The sequence below is a fragment of the Myotis yumanensis genome, unplaced genomic scaffold (assembly GCF_028538775.1).
Source record: "Myotis yumanensis isolate MYYU_CA2020_CCGP unplaced genomic scaffold, mMyoYum1.0.hap1 SCAF_2, whole genome shotgun sequence".
NCBI classification, from domain to species: Eukaryota; Metazoa; Chordata; class Mammalia; order Chiroptera; family Vespertilionidae; genus Myotis; species Myotis yumanensis.
In genome coordinates, this window is record NW_027223753.1 from 6,028,153 (window position 1) to 6,048,259 (window position 20,107).

At 62.4% G+C, this 20,107-nt stretch overlaps 1 protein-coding gene across 1 annotated transcript in view; it reads right to left on the reverse strand.

The window, feature by feature from the left end:
• Positions 1–908: 908 nt before the first annotated feature.
• The window catches only part of CASZ1 (castor zinc finger 1), a 56,561-nt gene continuing 37,362 nt past the window's right edge, over positions 909–20,107 (reverse strand). The window contains 13 exon segments of the mRNA XM_070404065.1: positions 909–4,505; positions 7,324–7,465; positions 7,576–7,727; positions 9,764–9,935; positions 10,871–11,069; positions 12,586–12,924; positions 13,774–13,896; positions 14,034–14,188; positions 15,430–15,493; positions 15,727–15,862; positions 18,168–18,279; positions 18,281–19,040; positions 19,255–19,427. Coding sequence (XP_070260166.1) covers positions 3,406–4,505; positions 7,324–7,465; positions 7,576–7,727; positions 9,764–9,935; positions 10,871–11,069; positions 12,586–12,924; positions 13,774–13,896; positions 14,034–14,188; positions 15,430–15,493; positions 15,727–15,862; positions 18,168–18,279; positions 18,281–19,040; positions 19,255–19,427 — 3,627 coding nt within the window. The 3' untranslated portion in view covers positions 909–3,405.

Consider the following 20,107-nt stretch of genomic DNA (forward strand, 5'->3'; position numbering starts at 1 on the left):
TTTTCACGTCTGTTACAAACATATTTATGTAAATAGCCCATGGGCTGCGCTCCAGAGGGAAGAGAGGGAAGGGCCTGGGAGCTGGGCGGCGGGAAGGAGCTTCTGCGGTGGGGATGGCACTGAGCTGGGTGCTGGGTGCTGGGTGCTGGGTGCTGGGCACGCAGAGGCCCGGGGCACGGGAGAGGCAGCCCGGTCTGAGGCGGACTTCCCAGCCCTGTCCCCTCCTCAGGACAGCGGTGTGGTCCCTGCAGGAGTGGCACCCAGTGAGCCGTCCTCAGAGTGGAAGAAGGCGATGGGGGCCCTGGGAGGTCTGGCCCCCTGGAAGGAGGTCGGCTCAGGGCACAGCTGGCGAGACCGTGCAGAGGATGAGGCTTCATGACGGGTCACCGTTCAGGAGTGTCAGGGTCAGCGAGGCGGGAGGCCCCAGGGGAGTGCTCCCACTACCCGGGCTTCTGGGGGAGCCCCAGCCATGGTGCCACCAGGGCCTGGGGCGGGTGGCCACAGACCCGGGAGTTGGCCCCCTCTGGCTCTGCCCCCACGGGCTGCAGGCAGGAGCCAAGCCAGCATCCGGATCGGATCTGGGTACACGCCGTTCCCAGCCCAGGCAGGTCCCTGCAGGAAGGAGGAAGGAGCTGAGGGAGGAGGCAGATGGGTGACCCTGCCCAGCGCCTGCCCAGTAGCCTTGGCCGACAGAGGAGAGGGCTGCCCGGGTAGGGGGGCCTGGGGAGCTCGTGGAGCCCGTGGGGTCTTTGCCGGAAGCCTGTTCTCGGCCCGAAGGTGGCTCTTGAATCTCCTGTGGGGCCTTCAGGCAGGGCTGAGGGAGGAGGCCATCCTTCAGACGGACAAGCCCAAGCCCCCACCATCTGCCCCAGCCCCCTGGGAACTTGGCCTGACCCCAGGGGCGAAACTGGTCCTCCCCCTTCTCTCCCAGGGTTGAAGGGTCACGGACACCCCCGCCTCCCTGCCCGGCACACGCAGCTCAGTGGGGCGGGGTCACCGCCAGCTGCTTGGGGCTGATTTTAAAAATAAAAGATAACTTGATAGATTTTTTTTTCCAGTTTTTATTGAGTGAAAATGTCAAACCTTGCATCAGTCATGCAAAAAAAAATCAAATAAATAAAACACATATATTAAATTTCTAATAGCACTAAATTCAAGTGGAAAAATATTCAGTTCTTAATAACCAGGTGCCGAGGAGACCAGATTCAAGTAATCAGAGCACACGCTGTTCAGTTTGGTTCTCACGTTCTGCATTTTTTGTCTCAAAACCTCTCTATATATCTCTCTATATCTATATATGTATATACATATAGATATATACACACATATGTGCATACACATTATTTTATATTTATATATATACACATACATAGTTATAAAACATTAAAAAGAGCATTGGTGGATCAAGCATCGTTTTCCCCACAGAAAGAAAATAAAACAAAAATTACACATTAAAATTCAAAATGAGCTAGCAATGGCTTATAGTCCTAGTGTGCAATATGAAGGTTACAAAAGGCTAGACTTCGCACTGTCGGCGTCTTCTTTTTTCTTTTTTTTTTGTTTTGTTTGTTTTTGTTTGATTTTGCTACATTGAAAAATGTTTGTTTTTGTTTTTTTTTCTTTACAAAACTTCCTCCACAGACTCCCCGGTCTGGGGCCGGGCACAGTCTGGGCGAGCGCTCAGCAGCAGCACGTGGTGCCCACAGAATTCAGGAGGCTCTGGTGGGGCTGTTCTAGAAACGCGACGTTTCCCGGTGAATCAGGCACACTCCGTCTGACCGTCCTCCCTCCCCGCTCCCTCTCCAGTTCCGATGATCCTGGCTTCTGGCTGTGGGCAGGCCAGAGGACAAAACAGAAAAAAAGAAAGAGGACGCCACGGCCCCCAGTTGGGTGGGGCTCCCCTTGGCGACCTGTAGGGAGGTGGCTCTGGGTGACAGGCCTTCCCCCAGGCTGGGCCTTGCTCGCTTCCTGTGGCCGGAGTCTCAGGGGCCCACCGGAGCCCAGCTGGGAGCCTGGAGGGGACAGGAGGTGGACAGGAGTGGCCGGTCCTGGGTCCCTGTCGCCCTCATAGCCACTGGCCAGGCCGGTGCCTGTCAGGCGGGGCCGCTCCGGGCCTGGTGATATCATCTCCAGGAAGGGGGGATGTTTTGAAAAGGGAACCAAATCTGGGTGGGTAACACCAACAAAGAAGCATCCCAAACAAAATAATAAACTGGGAAAGGGAAAAAAAAAAGCCCTATAAAGCCACACACATAACCAATAGAGAAAAACTCAAATGTTAACTACAAACTTGTATCAATGGTAATAGTCCTTTTCTCTGGCCTCTAAAAAATTCAAGTGAAAAGTTGGAATCGCGTAGCTCCCGTCAGTGCTAGCGTAGAGCCGGCCTCGGCATTAGGCCTCCGGTACCGCCCAACAGCCCCAGGAGCCATTGCACTGTCTCCAACCTCAGGGCAGGCGGAGGCGGGCGGCGCCCTCACCTCCCGCCTGCTTTTTTCTCTTTTTGTTCTATGTAGAATAATAACCTTGACAGGAAAAATACTGTACAACTTTCTTGCTTTTTTCCCCCCATTGTGACTATTAAAGCCCCAGTCGCATCTCTCCTGGCTGAGACCTGGTGGGCCCAAGCACCTCTTCCTCTAAGCCTTTCCCGGGGCTGGTGCGGGGCCGTCCCCAGGCAGGCCCAGGGCGCCCCTGCCGTCCCCAGCCCTCGGGAGCAGGTGCCGGGCCAGGCCCTGCCGTGGGGACAGCGTGACCAGGGAGCTCCTAATCCCATGAGGTGTCCTCCCAGGTCCTGTATGGTCGCCCTGCTGGCGCCTTCCGCCCCGCCCTCCCCCAGGGCGAAGGGAGGGCCTGCCAGATGCTACAGGTGCGGCTGCCTCTGGTGGTTACGGGTGGGGGTCCCAGTGACCCCCAGCACCCGACCCCGTCCTGAGCAATAGGAATCCCACTGGCGTGGGCTTGGGGCCCGGGGAGGATCGCGGGGGGGCAGCTGCCCGGGGTCTGCGCCCGCCTCGCCCTCGGGGACCCCTGCTCCCCTCGCCTACCCCGGACAAGAGCACCTAATTCCCTGAAGAAGACCCCCGACCTGCAGCCAGAAAGGGGCCCTCGCAGCCAGTCCTTCCAAACGCGGGGCTGCGCGGGCGGGCGGCGGGCGCGGGGCGCCCCGGAGCACCAGACAGGGCCCCGCCTCTGCCCTGAGACGGACTCGGGGTCCGGAAGCACCGGCGGGGCGGCGAGGGGGGCGAGCCCGGAGCGCCCCGACGCCGGAACCACGACAAACATCTAGCTCTGTACAGAGGGAAGCTTGACGTATAAATACCATTTCTTAGAAAATTAATAACAATAATAAACAAAGGGGCGAGCCCCCGAGGCGGGCTGCCGTCCCCCCGCGGGGCCCGGCGGCTAGGGCGAGGCAGCGGCGGGCGCTGCGGGCGCGGGGGGCGCTGGACCGCCCAGGCCCGCCCCCTCCGGGCTCCGTGCGCCCGGCCCCGCCTCGGGCAGCGACTCCTCCGAGTCGGTGCGCAGGTCCTCGTCGTCCTCGTCGTCGTCCTCATCGTCATCATCGTCCTCGTCCTCTTCATCCTCGTCCTCGTCCTCCCCCTCCTCGTTCAGCTCTTCCTCGTCCTCCTCGTCCTCCGGGGACGACTCCCCAGCCACGGGGCCGGGCGCGGGCGCGGGGGCGGGGCCGTCGCGGGACGCGGCGCCGTCGGGCGGGCCGGGGTCGCCCGCGTCGCCCAGCTCCAGGCCCAGGCCGGCGGCCCTTTGCAGGAAGAGCAGGGAGCCCGCGGGCTCGGGGCCCAGCGACAGCGAGCTGTCCAGGCCTCCGGCCGGGCCGGGCGCGGGGCCCTCGGGGCCCGGCTCGCCGCGCTCCTGCTTCTCGTGCTTGCGCTTGTGCGAGTCCATCTGCGACATGCCCACGACCGTGTGGCGGCAGCCGGGGTAGGTGCAGTGGAAGTGCGAGCACTTGAGCTTGTACTTGCAGTCGGGCACGGCGCAGTCCGCGCTCGAGCTGAACTGGCAGAAGCCGGCCGCGCTGATCACGTCCTGCTTGCCGTGGTGCTTGCGGTGCGCTGTGACCTTGGTGCTGTCGGTGCAGCGGAAGCGGCAGCGCAGGCAGTGGAAGTGCGTGCTGGTGCCCGAGAAGGGGCAGTCGGCGAAGTGGCAGCTGAGCGAGGCCTTGAAGCGCTTGAAGTCGTCCAGCACGAGGTTGTCCACGCGGTCGTGGTGCTGCGCGTGCTTGTACATGTGCGTGCGCCCGCAGAACTTGTAGCCGCAGTTCTCGCGCGTGCAGTGGTAGTGCGTGACCTTGAGCGAGAACTGGCAAGCCGCGTCCTTGCAGTCCTCGTAGAGGTCGAAGCGCCGGAAGCCCTCCAGCATCATGCCCTCGTCCAGCATCTTGCGGGAGGAGGCCGTCTTGCGCCGCTTCCCGAAGGGGGACATGTCCTCGATGATCCAGAAGCGCTTCTTGGCCCCTGAGGCTGTCGGCATGGAGATGGTGTTCCCTGGGGAGGGGCGGGGGAGGTCAGTGCGCTGCTGGCACCATTCCCAGGATCCCACCCACGTAGGTCCCGAGTCTGGCATGGTGGCCAGAGGGCAGCATTTAGGGACATTCCTTGTCTTCCCGTGGCTGTGTGTGTGTAGGGGGGGCCTCCCACTACTCCCCGCCCCCATAGCCCGGAGCCGGGCTTCCCCTTGCGTCATCATGTCTGCAGGGGGACCGCAGGCGTCTACCCCGGTGCAGAGCGAGCGGCTCTGGGGATGTGGTGGCTGCTTCCTGGCCAGTTTGGGTGGGAAGTGGGGGCCGTCCTGGCGCTAATTGAAGCTGAAGGGGGAATCTAGGTCGGAGCGTAATTACTCAAGTTGGACGGGGGCCAGGACGCCATCATGCATGGCCTCTATAAGGAGGGTCAGGCGCCCCTTCCCCGCTGCTAGCCAGTTTCCCTGGGGCCCGCCGGTCTGCGTGTGGGACTGCCTACTCGCCAAAGGGATGCCAAGCGCCCTCGGGCTGTAAGTCCTTGCCCCAGAGAGCAGCAGACAGAACCTCCTTGGTACCAGAAGGTTCTTTAGGTCTTGCTGGGGTTCTCTGCCCAGTGAGCTGGGAGAGGCAGTTCTGCTGACGGCTGAACTGGAGCCAGCCTCAGGCGGTGGTGGATGGTGCCTATCTGTGCCCACCCCCCAGCCCCATCTGCCTCCCTGGACTCAGGATGCCCCATTGCCAGGGCTGTCCAATCAACTGTGATCGTGCCCCGTTTCTGGGGGGCACAGTGACCCTCAGAGCTGCAGCGGGAGGGGAGACCAGCCCCTTTTCTGCACAGTCAGGGGAAGGGGCAGCAGACCTGTGCTCCCTGCCCCACATCCCAGAAACAACAGAGAAGCCCCCAGGCCTAGACCCACGGCGGGGGCGGGGAGGTGTGGACATCCTCCAGGCTCCTCCCACATGGCTTGCCTGCCAGACCCCCCTGAACCTGCCTGGAATGCCAGCCTCCATGGCAGCACCCTGCTGTACTGTCCATTCGGCACCCAGTCACCACCCTTAGCAGGTGAAGAGACACCAAGGACTGCAGTGAGGTGGGGGCCCTGGAAGGACAAGGGAGGGCCTGGGGCCTGGAGAGCCAGGTGGGTGAGGAGGGGCTACTTTGGGGGTGAGGTCACGTGGCTCCATCTGGTTATGCCGGCAACGGAGCTTTTCACGGGCTGCATTCCACATGGGGAACCCCCTGCCCTGCTCTCAGCCGTACACCTGGGGCTGGCACTCAGGAAGAATGTGAGGCGAAAGTGAATGGAGGCAGAGGCAGAGCCGGTGACAACTCCATCAAGGGACAGGGGAGGGCAGGTCCATCTGTGAGGAGCAGCAGACACTGGGTGGGCCAGGAGGCAGCTCTGCCATTGCACACGGCGAGGGGCTGGGGCACAAATGCCCCCTCTTCCTGCTTGGCTCCACGGTTGAGGGTTCAGGCTGGTGTCGGGACGCTCAGAACCCCGAGCAGGTCCCAGGCTCTGGCAACCTTCCCAAGAACACCTTCTGCCTCCCTGTGCCAGGCGCCAGGTGAGCTCCCAGGCCCAGAAGGGGCAGGCTCTGGCCTAGGAAGCTGGGGGAGGGGCAGGCACAGCCTCTGGGGGTCTGGCCAGTTGCAGAGATGGAGTGAATCCCAGGGGACCCTGGTGGCGATCTTGTGCCCTGCCCAGTCTGAGCAGCAGCTGAGAGGAGCGGACCTTGGGTGAGAGACTAGGCTCTCTGGTCTCGAGGGCGCTGGGCTGTGAGGGGCAGGGGGTGTCCCTGTCCTGAGGGAGGCTCGGTCCTGAGCCCCGGCCTCGAGGGTTGGCCGGGGCGACAGACACTAGTGAGAGGGCACGTGTGCGTTACCTGCAGCATCCTGAACTAGGGGGACATCACTTTTTACTGGAGGTGGAGTGGCAGTGACAGGCGGGAAGCTGGGCTGGCTGCTGATGGGGTGGGCCAGGCCCCGGGTGGCTCCGAGAGTGGCACTGAGCAGAGAGTATGAGAGACAGGGTGGAGAGAAGAGGCAGGGGAGGGCGGGGAGGGGCGCCCGGAGCACGGCCGGGGGGAAGGACGGGGCCAGTGGGGGCTGCGGAGCCACGCGGGCAGCCTGGTCACCGGCGGAGGCAGCAGGAGGAGGAAGAGGAGGAGGAGGAGGAGCCGGGCAGCCTGGAGAGGGTGGAGAAAAGCAGAAAACAAAACAAAACAAAACAAAAAAACACACACAAAAATAACAAAGAAGAAACAAACAAAAAAGAACCAAAATGAGAAACCCAATGGTAGAAGCAAGTATGATATGAAAACGTGTGGACAGGTGAGGAGCAGAGAGGTGCCACGGAGAAGAGAGGGAGGAGGTGGCGGAGACAGACTGGGGGCGAGGCAGTGCCCGGGCTTGGCGAGGGCCTGGGGCCCAAGGTCCGTGCTGGGGCCAATGGCAGAAGGGCCAGAAGAGGTGCCAGGGTTGGGTGGGGCGGGCGCCTGCCTCCGCCCTGGGCACTCAGGCCCGCTCACTGGCAGGGGGCAGAGCTGCTTTATTCCGTGGCTCCAAGCCTGGGCCGCTCCTGGGAGCTGAGACCGAGGGCAGATGCTGGGGAGTGGGCAGGATGGCCGCCGGTGGCCTCAATGACCCATGTCCCAGACCACTGCACACTGGGCTGCCCTCCTTTGAGGCCACTGGACCATGAGCCTCCTGTCCTAACATGGGCTCAGCAGTGCTGGCCTTGGGAGGAGGGGTCTGGCCGAGGCCGGGAGCTCCCAGGTCCCCTCTGCCCTCCGGGCCTGCCCCTCGCCCGCTGTCTGCTTGTCCCCCGGGGGCCGCTCACCTGCGGCCGTGCTCTCGTTGCCCACGGGGGTGCTGGAGCAGCTCCGGTCCATGGTGGACGACTCGGAGGACACGGCGCCCGGGCTGCAGCCGGTGTAGTCCATGTACTCATCTGTCTCCGTGTCCATCAGGCTCGGGGGGCCCTGAAAGGAAGCGGGGGGCCCTGAGAAAGCTGGGCTGTGGGCAGGCTGTCCGTTCAGGCAGGAGCGGGACCCTGGGTGGGCGAGGGGCGGCCTGTGGGCTGGGCCCTCACCTGGGAGGCGGGCACGCGATCGAAGTTCTTCCCCAGCATCCTCCGCATGTGCTTGCGGGCGTGGGAGGTCATCTGGTGCTTGAGGAGGAAGGAGAACTGGCAGCCCTCGCGGATGCAGTGGAAGTGGCTGTTCACCTGGTTGTACTTGCAGCCTGTGGACACAGCCCCCTCGGCGTGAGCCTCCCCGGCCAGCGCTCAGGGCACCTACTGCGTGTCAGGCACTGTTCTGGGCACAGGGAAGTGTGGCCAACAAGGCAGATAGCATCTGGGGAAAGGGCACCGTCCCCGGGGTGGCATTCCTATCAGGAGGGCCTGTACCCCACCCCACCTCCAGGAAATTAGGCCACTGGGCTGTCCAAAGCCGGGGCCTCCCCTCCAGCCTAGCATAGAGGCACGTGACCCCCGTCCCCTACCCCAAACACTGAGAGGTCGGTGGGCTCCAGGGCAAGGGGCCCTAATGACCTGTCCACTAGATCAGCCACCTCCCAGCGAGCCACCTGTGCCCACGCCGCCGATGGGGAGCCCGCGTGCTGCCGGCCCCCAGACCTTGTTTAATGGCTGCAGCTGGCTGGCCCCCGCCCTGCCCCCTCCTACCTCTGTTCTGCTTTGGGCTGAGAACAAACAGAACAGGCGGGATTGAAACAGTATCAGCAAAGGGCAGGTGAAGGCCTGTCCGTTGCCATGGCACCTGAGCTGGCCAGGTGTCTTATATCATCCCCCAGCTTTGTTTGGCCCCAGCTACCACCCAAAACACCCCAAGTTGGGTAAATAACAGCAACTACAGAATCCCCCGACACCTGCAGACTGAGCCCAGGACCAGCCGAGGCCACCCCGTGTTGACATCTGTTGCCACGGTTACCAACCCTCTCCCAGGCCATGAATTCTTTTTGAATTAATACGTGAAGGAAAGGTTTGTTCTCACCCTTCCCCTATGGAAGGGCCAGTCAGCAGCAGGCAGTGGCCCCACCTGTGCTCCCTCCAGGTCCCTGCTGCCATGACCACCTGAGTCACAACAGGGCTCGCCCACAGAGCAGGTGTCTGCCCAGCCTGCTGGCTACCCCCTGCCTCCAGGCTCCAGTCCCTCCTTGGGCAGATTCTTGCCCCACCGCTGCAGCCTGTGGGCACGAGGCGCTGCCCTCCTGCCTGCTGGTCCTGGAGGCCCCTCCCCAAGGCACCCCCAGGGCAAACTCTGGAAAGCCCGGTTCTGGTTCCGGTTCCGGGGCCAGGGGGCAGCTTCCCTGCTGGGGGTCCAATTCTCGGCAGCAGAGTTAACACGGAGGCACCTCCTGCAGAGCTTGGGGCCGTTTGAGGCCTCCTCTTCCCAGCCCCATGGCCACTTCCCTCTGGGTCACCTTAGCCCACCGTGCACGTGCTGTCCACAAGGTTCCTGGCACCGAGCACAGTGCCGGCCACAGCAGATGACAAAAGCACTTTGGCTGCTGCTGCCTTCACACCCCCCCAGCCCCCCCTCGCCCCAGGGCCTCCTGCAACAGCGTAGAGCTTGGAACATGGCTGTTCCTCAGTGAACCTCTGCCGAATGAATGAACGAACCATTGAACAAATCACGGCACATGTTAGACAAAACCCTCCCAGCTGAAGCCGTGGACAAAGATGCCAGGACAGGAACCTCGGGAGCTCCCCACACTCACTGGGAAGCCCTCTTGAAAGGCAGAGAGCCCGGCCGGTGTGGCTCAGTGGTTGAGCGTCGACTTAAGAACCAGGAGGTCACGGTTCGATTCCCGGTCGGGGCACATGCCCGGGTTATGGGCTCGATCCCCAGTGGGGGGCGTGCAGGAAGCAGCCGATCAATGATTCTCTCTCATCATTGATGTTTCTCTCTCTCTCCCTCTCCCTTCCTCTCTGGAATCAATAAAAATATTTTTTTAAAAAGAGAGAAATGAAAGGGAAAGAGAACCAAGTCCAGGCCTGGACACCTGATGAGGGCCAGGCGCTTCCCCAGGTGGGCGTGTGCTCTAAGTCACCTGCACCCCCTGCCCATGGGCTCCTGGGTTCTGACGGTTTTCCCAGTTTGACGATGCCTGGCTTGTGAGGTCTGTGACATTTTTAACAAAATCTGGAGCCTGATGTGCGGGGGCAGGAGGTAGGTGCCAAGAGAAGGGACCCGGGGGCCAGGGCCCCAGCCCCGCCGCCTGCTGCACGTCCCCGCCCCGGGCCTGGCCGTCGGTACCTAGCCGGCCGCACTCCTCGCGCTTGGTGAAGTACTTGAACCCGTTGGCTGCCCGCCGCTCAGCTTTCTCGTGCTTCTTTATGTGCCACGGCAGCTTGGTGGTGATGTTGGTCACAAAGTAGCAGCCGGTCCGCAGGCAGTGGTAGTGGCCGCGCATCCGGAACTCGCAGTGCTGCGGGGAGGGACAGGAGGGTCGGGCCAGGTGGGCAAACTCTGAGTCCCACCTGCCCCGGCCTGGGGGCGGCGGCAGGCCCCTTGCCTACGTGTTCTTCCGTGCTCAGAATCCGAAAACACAATCGGGTAAGGACCTTTCACTCGATAAAAGGTAGTCCGCCCCCTTTTGCCATTTGACTAAAACAGTGATGGCGAACCTTCTGAGCTCGGCGTGTCAGCGTTTTGAAAAACCCTGACTTAACTCTGGTGCCGTGTCACATATAGAAATTTTTTGATATTTGCAACCATAGTAAAACAAAGACTTATATTTTTGATATTTATTTTATATATTTAAATGCCATTTAACAAAGAAAAATCAACCAAAAAAATGAGTTCGCGTGTCATAGGTTCGCCATCCCTGGACTAAAAAATCCTACCTGGTATTGACGGCATCCTTCCCTAGACCCACACCCAGAGCAGACATCACTAATCTATCCTGGCACTCTTCTCTGTATGCCCAGACCGAGGCAGACATCATTAATTTATCCTCCCACTTCTCCGTACCCAGATCTAGGTCCGGATTCCTCCAGAGGTTCACCATGAATCTGACCTGCCCTTCCTGTCTGGGCACGGACAGCTCAATCTCTTTATGTGTCCAAGGTGCCTATTTTAAATCTAGGCCTTTGGGGAAAGGGAGCCTCGCTAGTTCCAGGAGGCAGAACGATGCCAACGTCACCGTGGCTGCCCAGGATATAGTCGCCACTGAGGCTTAGGATGAAATGACAGACTTCACCAACTAGCACCCATCCGAACCCCTGCCCAGGGCCGCCGGGGCCCGGGGCAGACAGTGTCCTTTCCAGAATCTGAAGGAGCCTCTGCCAGGAGGGGTTGTCCTGGGGCGGGACCCTCCCTGCAACCTCCCTGCCCCGCCCTGCCTCCCCCTCCACTGCTGACCTGGTTGGGACAGAGACACTGCAGGGAGTAGTAAGCGAACTGGTCTCGCACGTTCACCAGGCTGTTGTTGGGGTTGATGTGGTCCAGGCAGTGGGACTCGGCCTTGCCGGAGGTCTTGCAGACGTACTTGCAGTTCCCAAAGAGACAGTGGAAGTGGAACTTGTTGGCGTACTTGCAGTCCGTCGCCAGGCAAGGATCGCTGGAACGAAACCACAGCCCAGAAGGTCATTGGCATTCCCGCTGCCCGCCCCGCTGGTGTCCTGCCATTTGCCCATGTTGGGGTTCTGCTCCCCAGTCCCTGGTGGTGCAATCAAGAGGAATGGCCCCTGGGCTGCCCTCCTGCTCAACAGGATGATTCAGTCTGTGGAGATTACAGATCCCAGCATGCATTCTTGCCTTCCTTTTGGAGCTCTGAAGGTGCATAAGGGATCACAGTATGCAGGCTGCCCAGAGCATTGCATGCTGGGACTTGTAGTTTCCACGGCCACACCTCAGGACTACAGATAAGGATGTCTGCAATGACTTCTTGGATATGAAAATGAGGGATGGTGCTGCCAGCCCTGGCAGGATGCCAGTGAGGCCTGGCTGTCATGGCACAGGCAAGGCCCTGGATGTGGCTGACTGACAGGGTGCAGATGGGCGGGTAGAACTACCAGGAAGTGTGGCTACCATGGGGCCTTGGCCAGTGGGAATGGGCACCTGAGGTCAGGTCCTGCTGAGGTTCATACTTGCTAGGACTCCCAGGTCAGCTGGGGGCTTGGGGAACCCATCTGCTCACAGAACCTAAGCCAGCCGAGTGACGGGGCTGGCAGGGGCGGGAGGAATGCCGGGTGGAACCCCCGTAGCTGGCCTGCCCTGTGAGTGGCAGCCCCTGCCCCTTGGCGGGGCGTCCCAGGCTGCAGACAGGCGTGGAGGCTGCTGCACTCCGGCCTTCTGCCCTGGCTGCAACTCGGCTGCCTCCACATCGACCCGGTGGGAACTCTGACCAACTCTGGAAAACTGGGGGGCTGCCACTGTGGGGAGGTGAGTGGGGGAAGGGAAGCTGGGGATGAACGGAGGGGAGTGCAGGTCCCCTCCAGGCTGTGGGCCCAGCCCCGGTGCTCAGAGAGGGAGGACAGCTGCCACTCAGGCGGTGTATGTTCACATCCAATTTATTACTTTTATTGAGAACAGGAAGCCGCACACATCATGATACAGAGTCACCGTTCTCGCCGCAAGTAGCCACCACCGTCCAGTGAGGAGGTCCCTTCCCCCCCTGGAGCTCAGACCCTGTGCAGGTGGCCGTGGGCCTGGAGCGGGGCCCGGCCCTCACCCCCCAGGACCCGGGGCTTCGCTTGCCCTGCTGAGGCTCAGCCAGGCCGTGAGCCGCCGAGGAGCCCACAGGTGGCCCAGAGGGAGGGCAGCCTTCCCCGCGGGCAGGCCCACCACTCCGGCCCCCTGCGTCGGTCCTTGCAGGGTCACCACCGGCCTCTGGAACAGCGGCCACCACCACCACCATCTCCCCCACCCTGGCCACCTGCTCTGGGCACAGGACGTGGGTCAGAGCAGCAGCATCTTTGGCTAGAAGGACATTGCCTGATGACCGGGTCCCAGAGAGGCCGGGGACGGCCAGGGCTAGCTGCAGGCCGGGCGGCAGCGCCCTCGGCGGTCCTTGCCAGCACCTACTCCCGAGACACGCGGGGGACACGGGACTCCCGGGTCATCGAGGGACTCACTTCTCCTGGAACTGGAGGAATCCGGGTTTGACCTGGGGCTTGGCGTTTTCTAGAGAAGTCGTTGCCAAGGGCGAAGTGGGCAGGTGAGGCACTGACGTTGGAATCTGAGGCATCTGGGGTATGGTGGAAGCCAGCTGCTTCCAGGCGAGCAGGGTGGGGGCGGAGGGCACCGCGGCCAGGCTGGGAGTGGGTCCCTCCAGAGAGGACACCGTGGCCGTGGTGACGGGCGGCGCCGGCGGGGACGAGGGGGCCAAGGAAGGTTTGGTCTCAGCAGCCGAGGCCGGGAAGGAGGCCTCCGCATTGCCTTTCGCGGCTCCTCCCTCCGTCCGGAAGTGGAAACTGCAAGAGGCAGAATGGGGGTCTCAGGTGGGCAGTGGGGGCCCCCCCCCCCCCGGCAGGTCCGCTCTCCCCTACTGGCCTGCCTGTCTCCTCAGAAGCCCAGGGCCCAGTGTCCCCATGTCGCCCCCAGTGCCAGTCGCTGCCAGCAGGGAGGGGCTGAGTGGGAGCTGTGCCCTCCAGTCCTGAACTCTGGCTTCTGGCTCAGTCCTAGCACACCTTCCTGCCGTGACCTCTGTCCCTACTCCTCCCCACACGGAGGGGGCTGGTGGCCAGCAAGCCCTGGCCTCATGAAGCCCATCCTTCCAGAACCTGCTCTGAAATTCAAAGGTGGGTCTTGGTATTTAGTCGGCTCTTCTGCAGACAAGCAGCTGGGGCTGCGCAGCAGTGAGCACGATCCGGGCGCAGGGAGCAAGGATGAGCTGTTTGAAATGACTGTAAGCTCTGGGTCCAATTACAATAGGCACCGGGCTTGCCGCTTTTCAGCTCAATGGGTTTCACAAATTAACTTCTTTATTTTTAGGTCAAAGAGAATCGACAAATGCACTGTTTGGGCTTGGAAAGGCCTTCTCTGGGGGTCCCTGCCCGGTCAGAGAGGGGGCTCTGCAGCTGGCTCTGCAGGCAGCGCCTGGGGTGGGGCTGGGGCTGCCCTGGGCCTGGTGAGCTGGGAGGACAGGCTGGGCTGAGCATGGGAAGCATGGAGAAGCCTGCATCCGAGAAGAAGCCAGCCCAGTGTCTGGGGTCTGGTGGGAAATGGACATGGGTCCTCCAGCCCCACGGGGCCCCGAGCCGAGCATGGATAAATACATGGGGCTGGGTTTAAACAGGCCCCTTCCGGGGACCCCGACTCACTTGGCATGCTTGATGGCCCCGTCCAGGGTGCTGAAAAGCGCGCCGCACTCCTCCACCACGCAGTGGAAGTGGGCCTTGTGAAGGAAGTCACACTGGGCGTCGCAGAAGTCCTTGGTACCGAACCTGGCCAGGGGAGCCGTCTGGTTAGAGGAGACCCTGGCGCTCCGGTGAGGCCGGGTGTGCAGTGTGGCTGGGCGCCGGCCCCCAGGACAGGTGGCCTGGCCTCTCCCTCCCCCTGGCTCTCCCCGCTGGCCCCTCACCTGCGCAGGTACAACTTCCAGGGCTCTGGTAGCTTCTCCTGAACCAGCGCCTTCGCGGCCTTGCCCAGGAAGGGCAAGGCCTCCACGTTAGGACTCCCCTCTGCTTCCGTCTTGATGTTCAACAGGCTGCCGAGGTTGGGGTTGCCCTGAGACATCTGTGGGGAGGACAGGGGCCATGCTTGGGGCTGGGGGGCCTCAGGACACAGACCCGCTGCCCTGGGCGTGGCAGTAGCTCTGGACCCCTTGGGCCTCTCACACCGACTAGAGCCGGCAGTGCTGCCCGGCCCGGCCCTAGGAGAGGCCAGGGCTCCCGCACGCACCCCATGCTGCTGGGCCCCGGGCGGGCACACGTTCCAGCCCAGCTTTCCCCAGACTCCGCGGCTCCCTCGCTATTTTCCTGCCAGGTTTTCAAAAGAAGTGCGAGAGGAGGAGGGGTGGGGAACCCCTACGAATTTCTTGAGAACAAGAGAAGGCACACAAAGGAGGAGCAGCGAGGAGGGAGGGGGGCTCCCGGGGTCAGATGGAGACAGCTGGATGCTGCTGGGCGAGGAGGGGGAGGGTGCGCGTGTGCGCACGCAAAGGCTTGCCGCTTGCCGGAGGCTCCGGCCAGGAAGGGATGAGGAGGTGCAGGGGGCAGTGACCAAAGGAGGAAAGAGAAGAGCACAGAGCCACCAGGAGAGGGAGGGAAGGAAGAGGCACCAGGTGCTGGGCAGGGGGCAGGGGGCAGAGGGCAGAGGGCAGAAGGCAGAGGAAAGCGGGAGCCTCCTTCCCGGCCAAGGGCCCGGCCAGGGCTCCCACCCGTGAGGTCTGGCCGAGGCCTGGCTCCCTCCTCAACAGTCACTTGTGTACAGTAACCAAATTAATCTCGCTGTAGTCAAATTTATCACGTGAAGGGGGAGAATGTATTTGAGATGATGTATAATTTACAAAGACCCTGCATTATTTAAAATAAATATTCCGAGCGACCTCTGCAGAAGGCGTCCGAGACCATCACTCAGCCCGAAAAGTGGGGGTTGGTGCTTTGCTCCCACTTGGGCCCCCCTCCCCCACCCTTTCTTAAACAAACAAAACAAAATATATAAAATAAATAAATGAAATGAATAACTAACAGCGGGGGAAGTTGGAGGGCTCCGGAGAAGCTTTAGGAGCCCTCCATCTGAAGGGGGGAACGGGGTGTCGGAGGCTGGGATATATTTCTTCAGCCAGTTCATTAAATTAATTTGTAAGCAGTGGCTCTGAAATTATATCCGATGAAAAATGGCCTCAAAATTTAAATGGTACAAACTCATCTTATTAGAGGCAAAACATTAAAAAACAAACACATCCCCCCCACCCCCAACGCAGCTTTAATTTCTCCGGGTGGGGGCACGGGAGGCGTGTGATGGATGGTTCTTACCTTATTCATAAGCGAGGATAAAAGAGATGAATTTGCCGGGACTGCGTGGCCATTTGATTCATTACTGGAACACACAAACCAAGGGGCTTTAGCTCAGACGGACGTGGGACTGAGCCCGGAGCCTCTCCCTCCCAGCCCGGCCCTGGGGCTCCCGCCAGCGGCTGCACCTTCCAGGAGGGAGCGGACCCCCTGCCAGGAGGGCTCGGCCCCGGTGCCCGGTGGGGTCTGACTCGGAGGGCGCTGTCCCCCGAGCCTCCTGCAGGGGAGCAGAGCAGGGAGGCCCCGGCCTCGCCTCACCTGGGCTCCTTCACAGTCAGGTCTGCACTGCGGTCCTGGGAGGCCTCGTGGGAACCTGGGGCACCAGCGTTCTCACCAGGCTCCTGCTTCACTGGGGCCGGGGGGAACCTGGCGGGGGTGGCCTGCTGCCCATTTCCTACAGGGGAGGGGAGGGAAGACGGTGTTAGAGGGGCTGAGGGCTGCCAATGGGCGCCAACCGGAACCCCCCGGAGGGAGGGCAGCATGCCGGGTGGGCTGGGGCCCCTGGGAGCCCTGGCTGCCGGTCAGCGGTTCTCCCCACTGACGTGATCGCCGGTGACGCGTCCCCCTGTGTGGCAATTCTTCAAGTGATAATTATTGCAAAATTATGTCAAAGTTGTCCAGGCTCAGGGCCTCCTGGATGAGCAGGGCGGGAGGCTGGGGAGGGGGCCGGGACCGGCGTGGGGGCCCTTCATTTTCTCCACCGACTGTCACAGCCAATTTGTGGGGCTGCCGCTTAGGCTTTTATTAAAGACTCTGTTAACGCTGAGGGGAAGTGGCAGATCTAGACTGGGAGCGGCGCCCCCTCCGCGGGTCCCCTTCCCACTGTTGCCGGGGCGACGGCCCTGCCTTGCACTGAGCATGCCTAGGAGGGGCATCTGCCGGGTCAGGGCGATGGGAGCTGACAGCCAATCAGGGCGGTTCAAACTGTGTGACCTCGCCCGTCAAGCTGTCCAGGACGGAGATGAGGCTGGGCGGCCCCGGTCGGTGGGAGCCGTGGGGTGTGGACGTGGCCGGGGGGCCAGAGGGTTCGGGAGGCCAGGCCGAGAAGGGGCACAAGAAGTCGCTGACAGGCGCGTGTCCGCCAAGCCTTCCTCCATCATCCCCCAGTGACTGAAATATTAATCTGCCCCCGGGCGCTGCAGCTGACAGAGAGCTGCTTCAGACAGCAAGTGGCATTTTATTAAAAAGTAAGGAAAGCGAGCCCTCTCCTCTTGGCCTGACCTTTCTTTTGGGGAAAGGAGATTTTTCTATTGAAACGGAAGCACTTGACAGTCTGGCCGCTGAGCCCAGTGTGGCCTTGCAGGAGGGGGGGCCCACCCCGGCTCAGCTCGCAGGCTCCGGGCCAGAGGGGCGTGGCCCAGGCAGTCCCCCCCCGCACCCCCCCGGGAATGTCAGGTGAGTCACTCCAAGCTGCCGGCTGACAGGAGCGTCCCATTGGGGACGTTATAGTTTTCAGAACTCAGGGTGTCCACATTCCGGCAGCTCTCCAGTCACTTGCCCAAGGTCCCCAGGGAAAGAGGCCCCCCCCGTGTCAAGCACTGGCGGCCCTCAGGGGGCTTGGGGGGGGGGGTTATGGGCCACAGGGACCCTCAGTCATGGCCGATCGCAAGACAGTCTCTCGGGGAAGTGGGTGCGCGGGCTCAGGAGCCGGACGGCTGGGGTCTGAGGCTCAGCTTCGCCTCCTCCTAGCTCTGTGCCCGGGCACAGACCAGCCCACGCTTCCGTCAGCTCCACAAGCGGGGCTTCTGCCTCTCTTCTTCCCTGTCACGTGCCTGGCACCGCTCGGTGCCCAGGCCTCAGCAAGCACCATGGGTTGTCGAATGAATGAATGAATGAATGAATGAGTGAATGAACTGAGCCACGGCCCACACCTGAGCCAACTCTTCTCAGGGATTTGACTAATGCTAATCGCCCGGAAGTGGGAAAGGGAGAGGCGTGAGGGACACAGAAAAACCAAAAAATTCCGGAGGAGAGAAGCAGAAACAATTGTAAAAGAGCAGGAAACGTGAGCAAAAGGAGGCCCCCCTCCCGGTGGGCCAGCGGGGGGACAGATGTGACCGGCTCCCCGGACCCCACGAGGGAGCCAATGGTGAGGCTGAAATGAAAGGAATGCCACGCCCCCAGTCCCTGGGCTGCACCGGCCACTCCAGCCCTCATGATGGAGCAGCCTGTGCCGGGGCTGCGTGCGGACAGCGCGGGTCAGGGCGTTCCCTGGTGGAGAAAGTTCTACTGGGCCGGCCGGACTGAGCAGAGCTGGGAAGGGCCTCCGCAGCCTCGGGGGCCGTCTGGGCATGAGTCTCCCCACGTGTTCCTGAAGTGCAGCCACCGCCACGGGGCTGGACTCCTGTCCCCGCCACGCCACCTGGAGGGAACTGGGACTCGGGGCCTGCTCCCGGCAGCAGCTGGTGGGAGAAGACCAGGGCGGGGGGCAGCCAGGCACCCCCACTTCACAGATGAGGAGTCAGAAGCAAGAGCTGCCTCGGGTGGGCCGGTCAGAATGAGGGGCCCCAAGTAGGAAAGAAACAGGATGGAGGCGGAGACGAGGCAAAGAGGGGGGCTCGAGGGGCAGGGGACTTGGGTGTAGGGAGCAGGAAGATGCCTCTGCCAGACACCCCCCCATTCTGCTCTGCCACCCGAGGCCAGGGAGCTCCTGGGGCCTGCAAGGTGCTTGCTTCCTGGGCAGGGCCCAGCCTGCTCACCTGGATCAAAGGTGGCAGAGGGCTTGAGGGCGGCCGCGGCCAGCCTGGCCATCATGGGCGAGATGAGGCCCTTGCTCGCAGAGATCCTCTCCATGATGGAGGCGGGGGGGCACCGAGACAGAGGCGGCGGCAGCGGTGGCGGGGGCTGAGTCCCCAGCTCCCGAGGCGCCCAGAGTGGCTGTGTCGGGTGTTGCCGCGGCTGCTGCCCCAGACGACATGGCACCCATGAGGCCGGGGGTGCCCACAGGCAGGGAGGCGCTGCCCCTGCCTGGGAGGATGGGGAAGTAGGAGGCAGCGGTGGGCAGGCCTGAGTTGGAGAGGGCCAGGGCCAGGGGGATGGAGCCGGGCAGGCCCTGGGACAGCAGCCCGGAGATCTTGCTGTTGGGAGGCTTGGTGGCCCCGGGCACGGCCTCGGTGGCGGCAGCAGCGGCAGCGGCAGCGGTGGCGGTGGCGGTGGCCAGGGAGGCGGAGGACTGCTGGCTGGTGGGGGAGGCGCTCAGGCTGGAGTTCTTGCTGCTCAGGGCGGAGAAGTCCACCAGGTCGTCGTTGCTGGACTCCTCCTGCTCGGTGTCCTTGGCGCCCAGCAGCGAGGGCGGCAGCCCCAGCACGCCCGACGAGCGGATGTGCCGGCGCTCATGCTTGCGCTTGTGCGAGGTCATCTGGCTGGTGGAGGTGAAGGTGAAGCCGCAGCCGGCGCGGATGCAGTGGAAGTGGTTGGTGGCCTTGCTGTACACGCAGCCCTCGTACTTGCACTCCTCGTACTTGTAGAACTTCTTGAAGCCGTCCTTGGCGTAGGCGTCGTCCTTGATGTGGTAGCTCTTGTGCTTCTCGATGTCACACTTGTTCTTGAAGGTGAATGTGCAGCCGGGGCGCCTGGATGGGACATCGGGAGCCTGTCACGGGGCCGCGTGGGGCCGGGAGGAGGCCCCGCCCTGCTCCCACCAGCCGGGGCCTCTGAGCCGCCCTCTCTGCTGTTCTTGCTCCTGTGAGGACACAGGGCCCCCAGCCGCCCCTGGGGCCTGGTTACCAGCCTTCTGTCCCTCCCGGAGGCCGGCGAGCCTCCCTGGACAGCCTCCCAGGTAGGTACCTGCAGTGGAAGTGTGTGGTCTTCTGCCCGTAGAACTGGCAGTCGGCCGTGCCGCAGTCCTCGGTGGCCCGGAAGCGCTGGAAGCCGTCGTTGATGAGCTGCGTGTTCTTCTTGTGGAAGTTCTCGTGCGTCATCACGTCCGACGTGCTCGTGTACACCTTGTTACAGCCAACCTGCGGGGGTGGGATGGCTGTCAGGGGAACCCGGGCCAGGCGCTGCTCTGATGGGTGCAGCCGGAGCCTGGGGGCCTGGGCCGCTGGCCTCCCGGCTCAGGGCACGTCTGCGCCTGTACACACCCAGCTGGGGGCCCGAGGGTAACTCAGGGAGCACAGAGAGAACCCCTCACGACCCGGCAGGCCTCAGGGCCTGGCCCTGCCTGTGCTGAGGGTCGGGGTGCCCTCTGGGACCCAGGACATCCCGGGCAGAGGCGTGGGAGCCCCTTCCCGCAGGGGGTGGGTTTGGAGTTCCAATCTGTGGCTCCAACTCTAAAGCCCCCAGGGGTAGGCAGGCCGGACCCGGGGGCCTGGCGGTCACCTTTAGCCCAGGGACGCGCTCAGCGGCAGGTTCCTGGCACAAGGCCCTCCCCTCCCACCCCAGCTGGGCCAAGGCAGGCAACGTTGCCATATCGAGTAAAAACCAGTGGAATCTGAACACCAGCGAAGGCTGGGCCGTGCCAGTGTCTGCACCATCTCAGAGCCCAGTGAGTGAGCCCCCCTCTCCCCTGGGCCCAGGTTGTCTCACGGAGGCCATAACAACCCCCTGACAAATACCGGGGGAGGCACGGCGGCTGCTATTTGCAACCCAAAGTCGCTCCCCTGGACCTGACACCTTGAAAAAGCCCAGACTCTGCTGT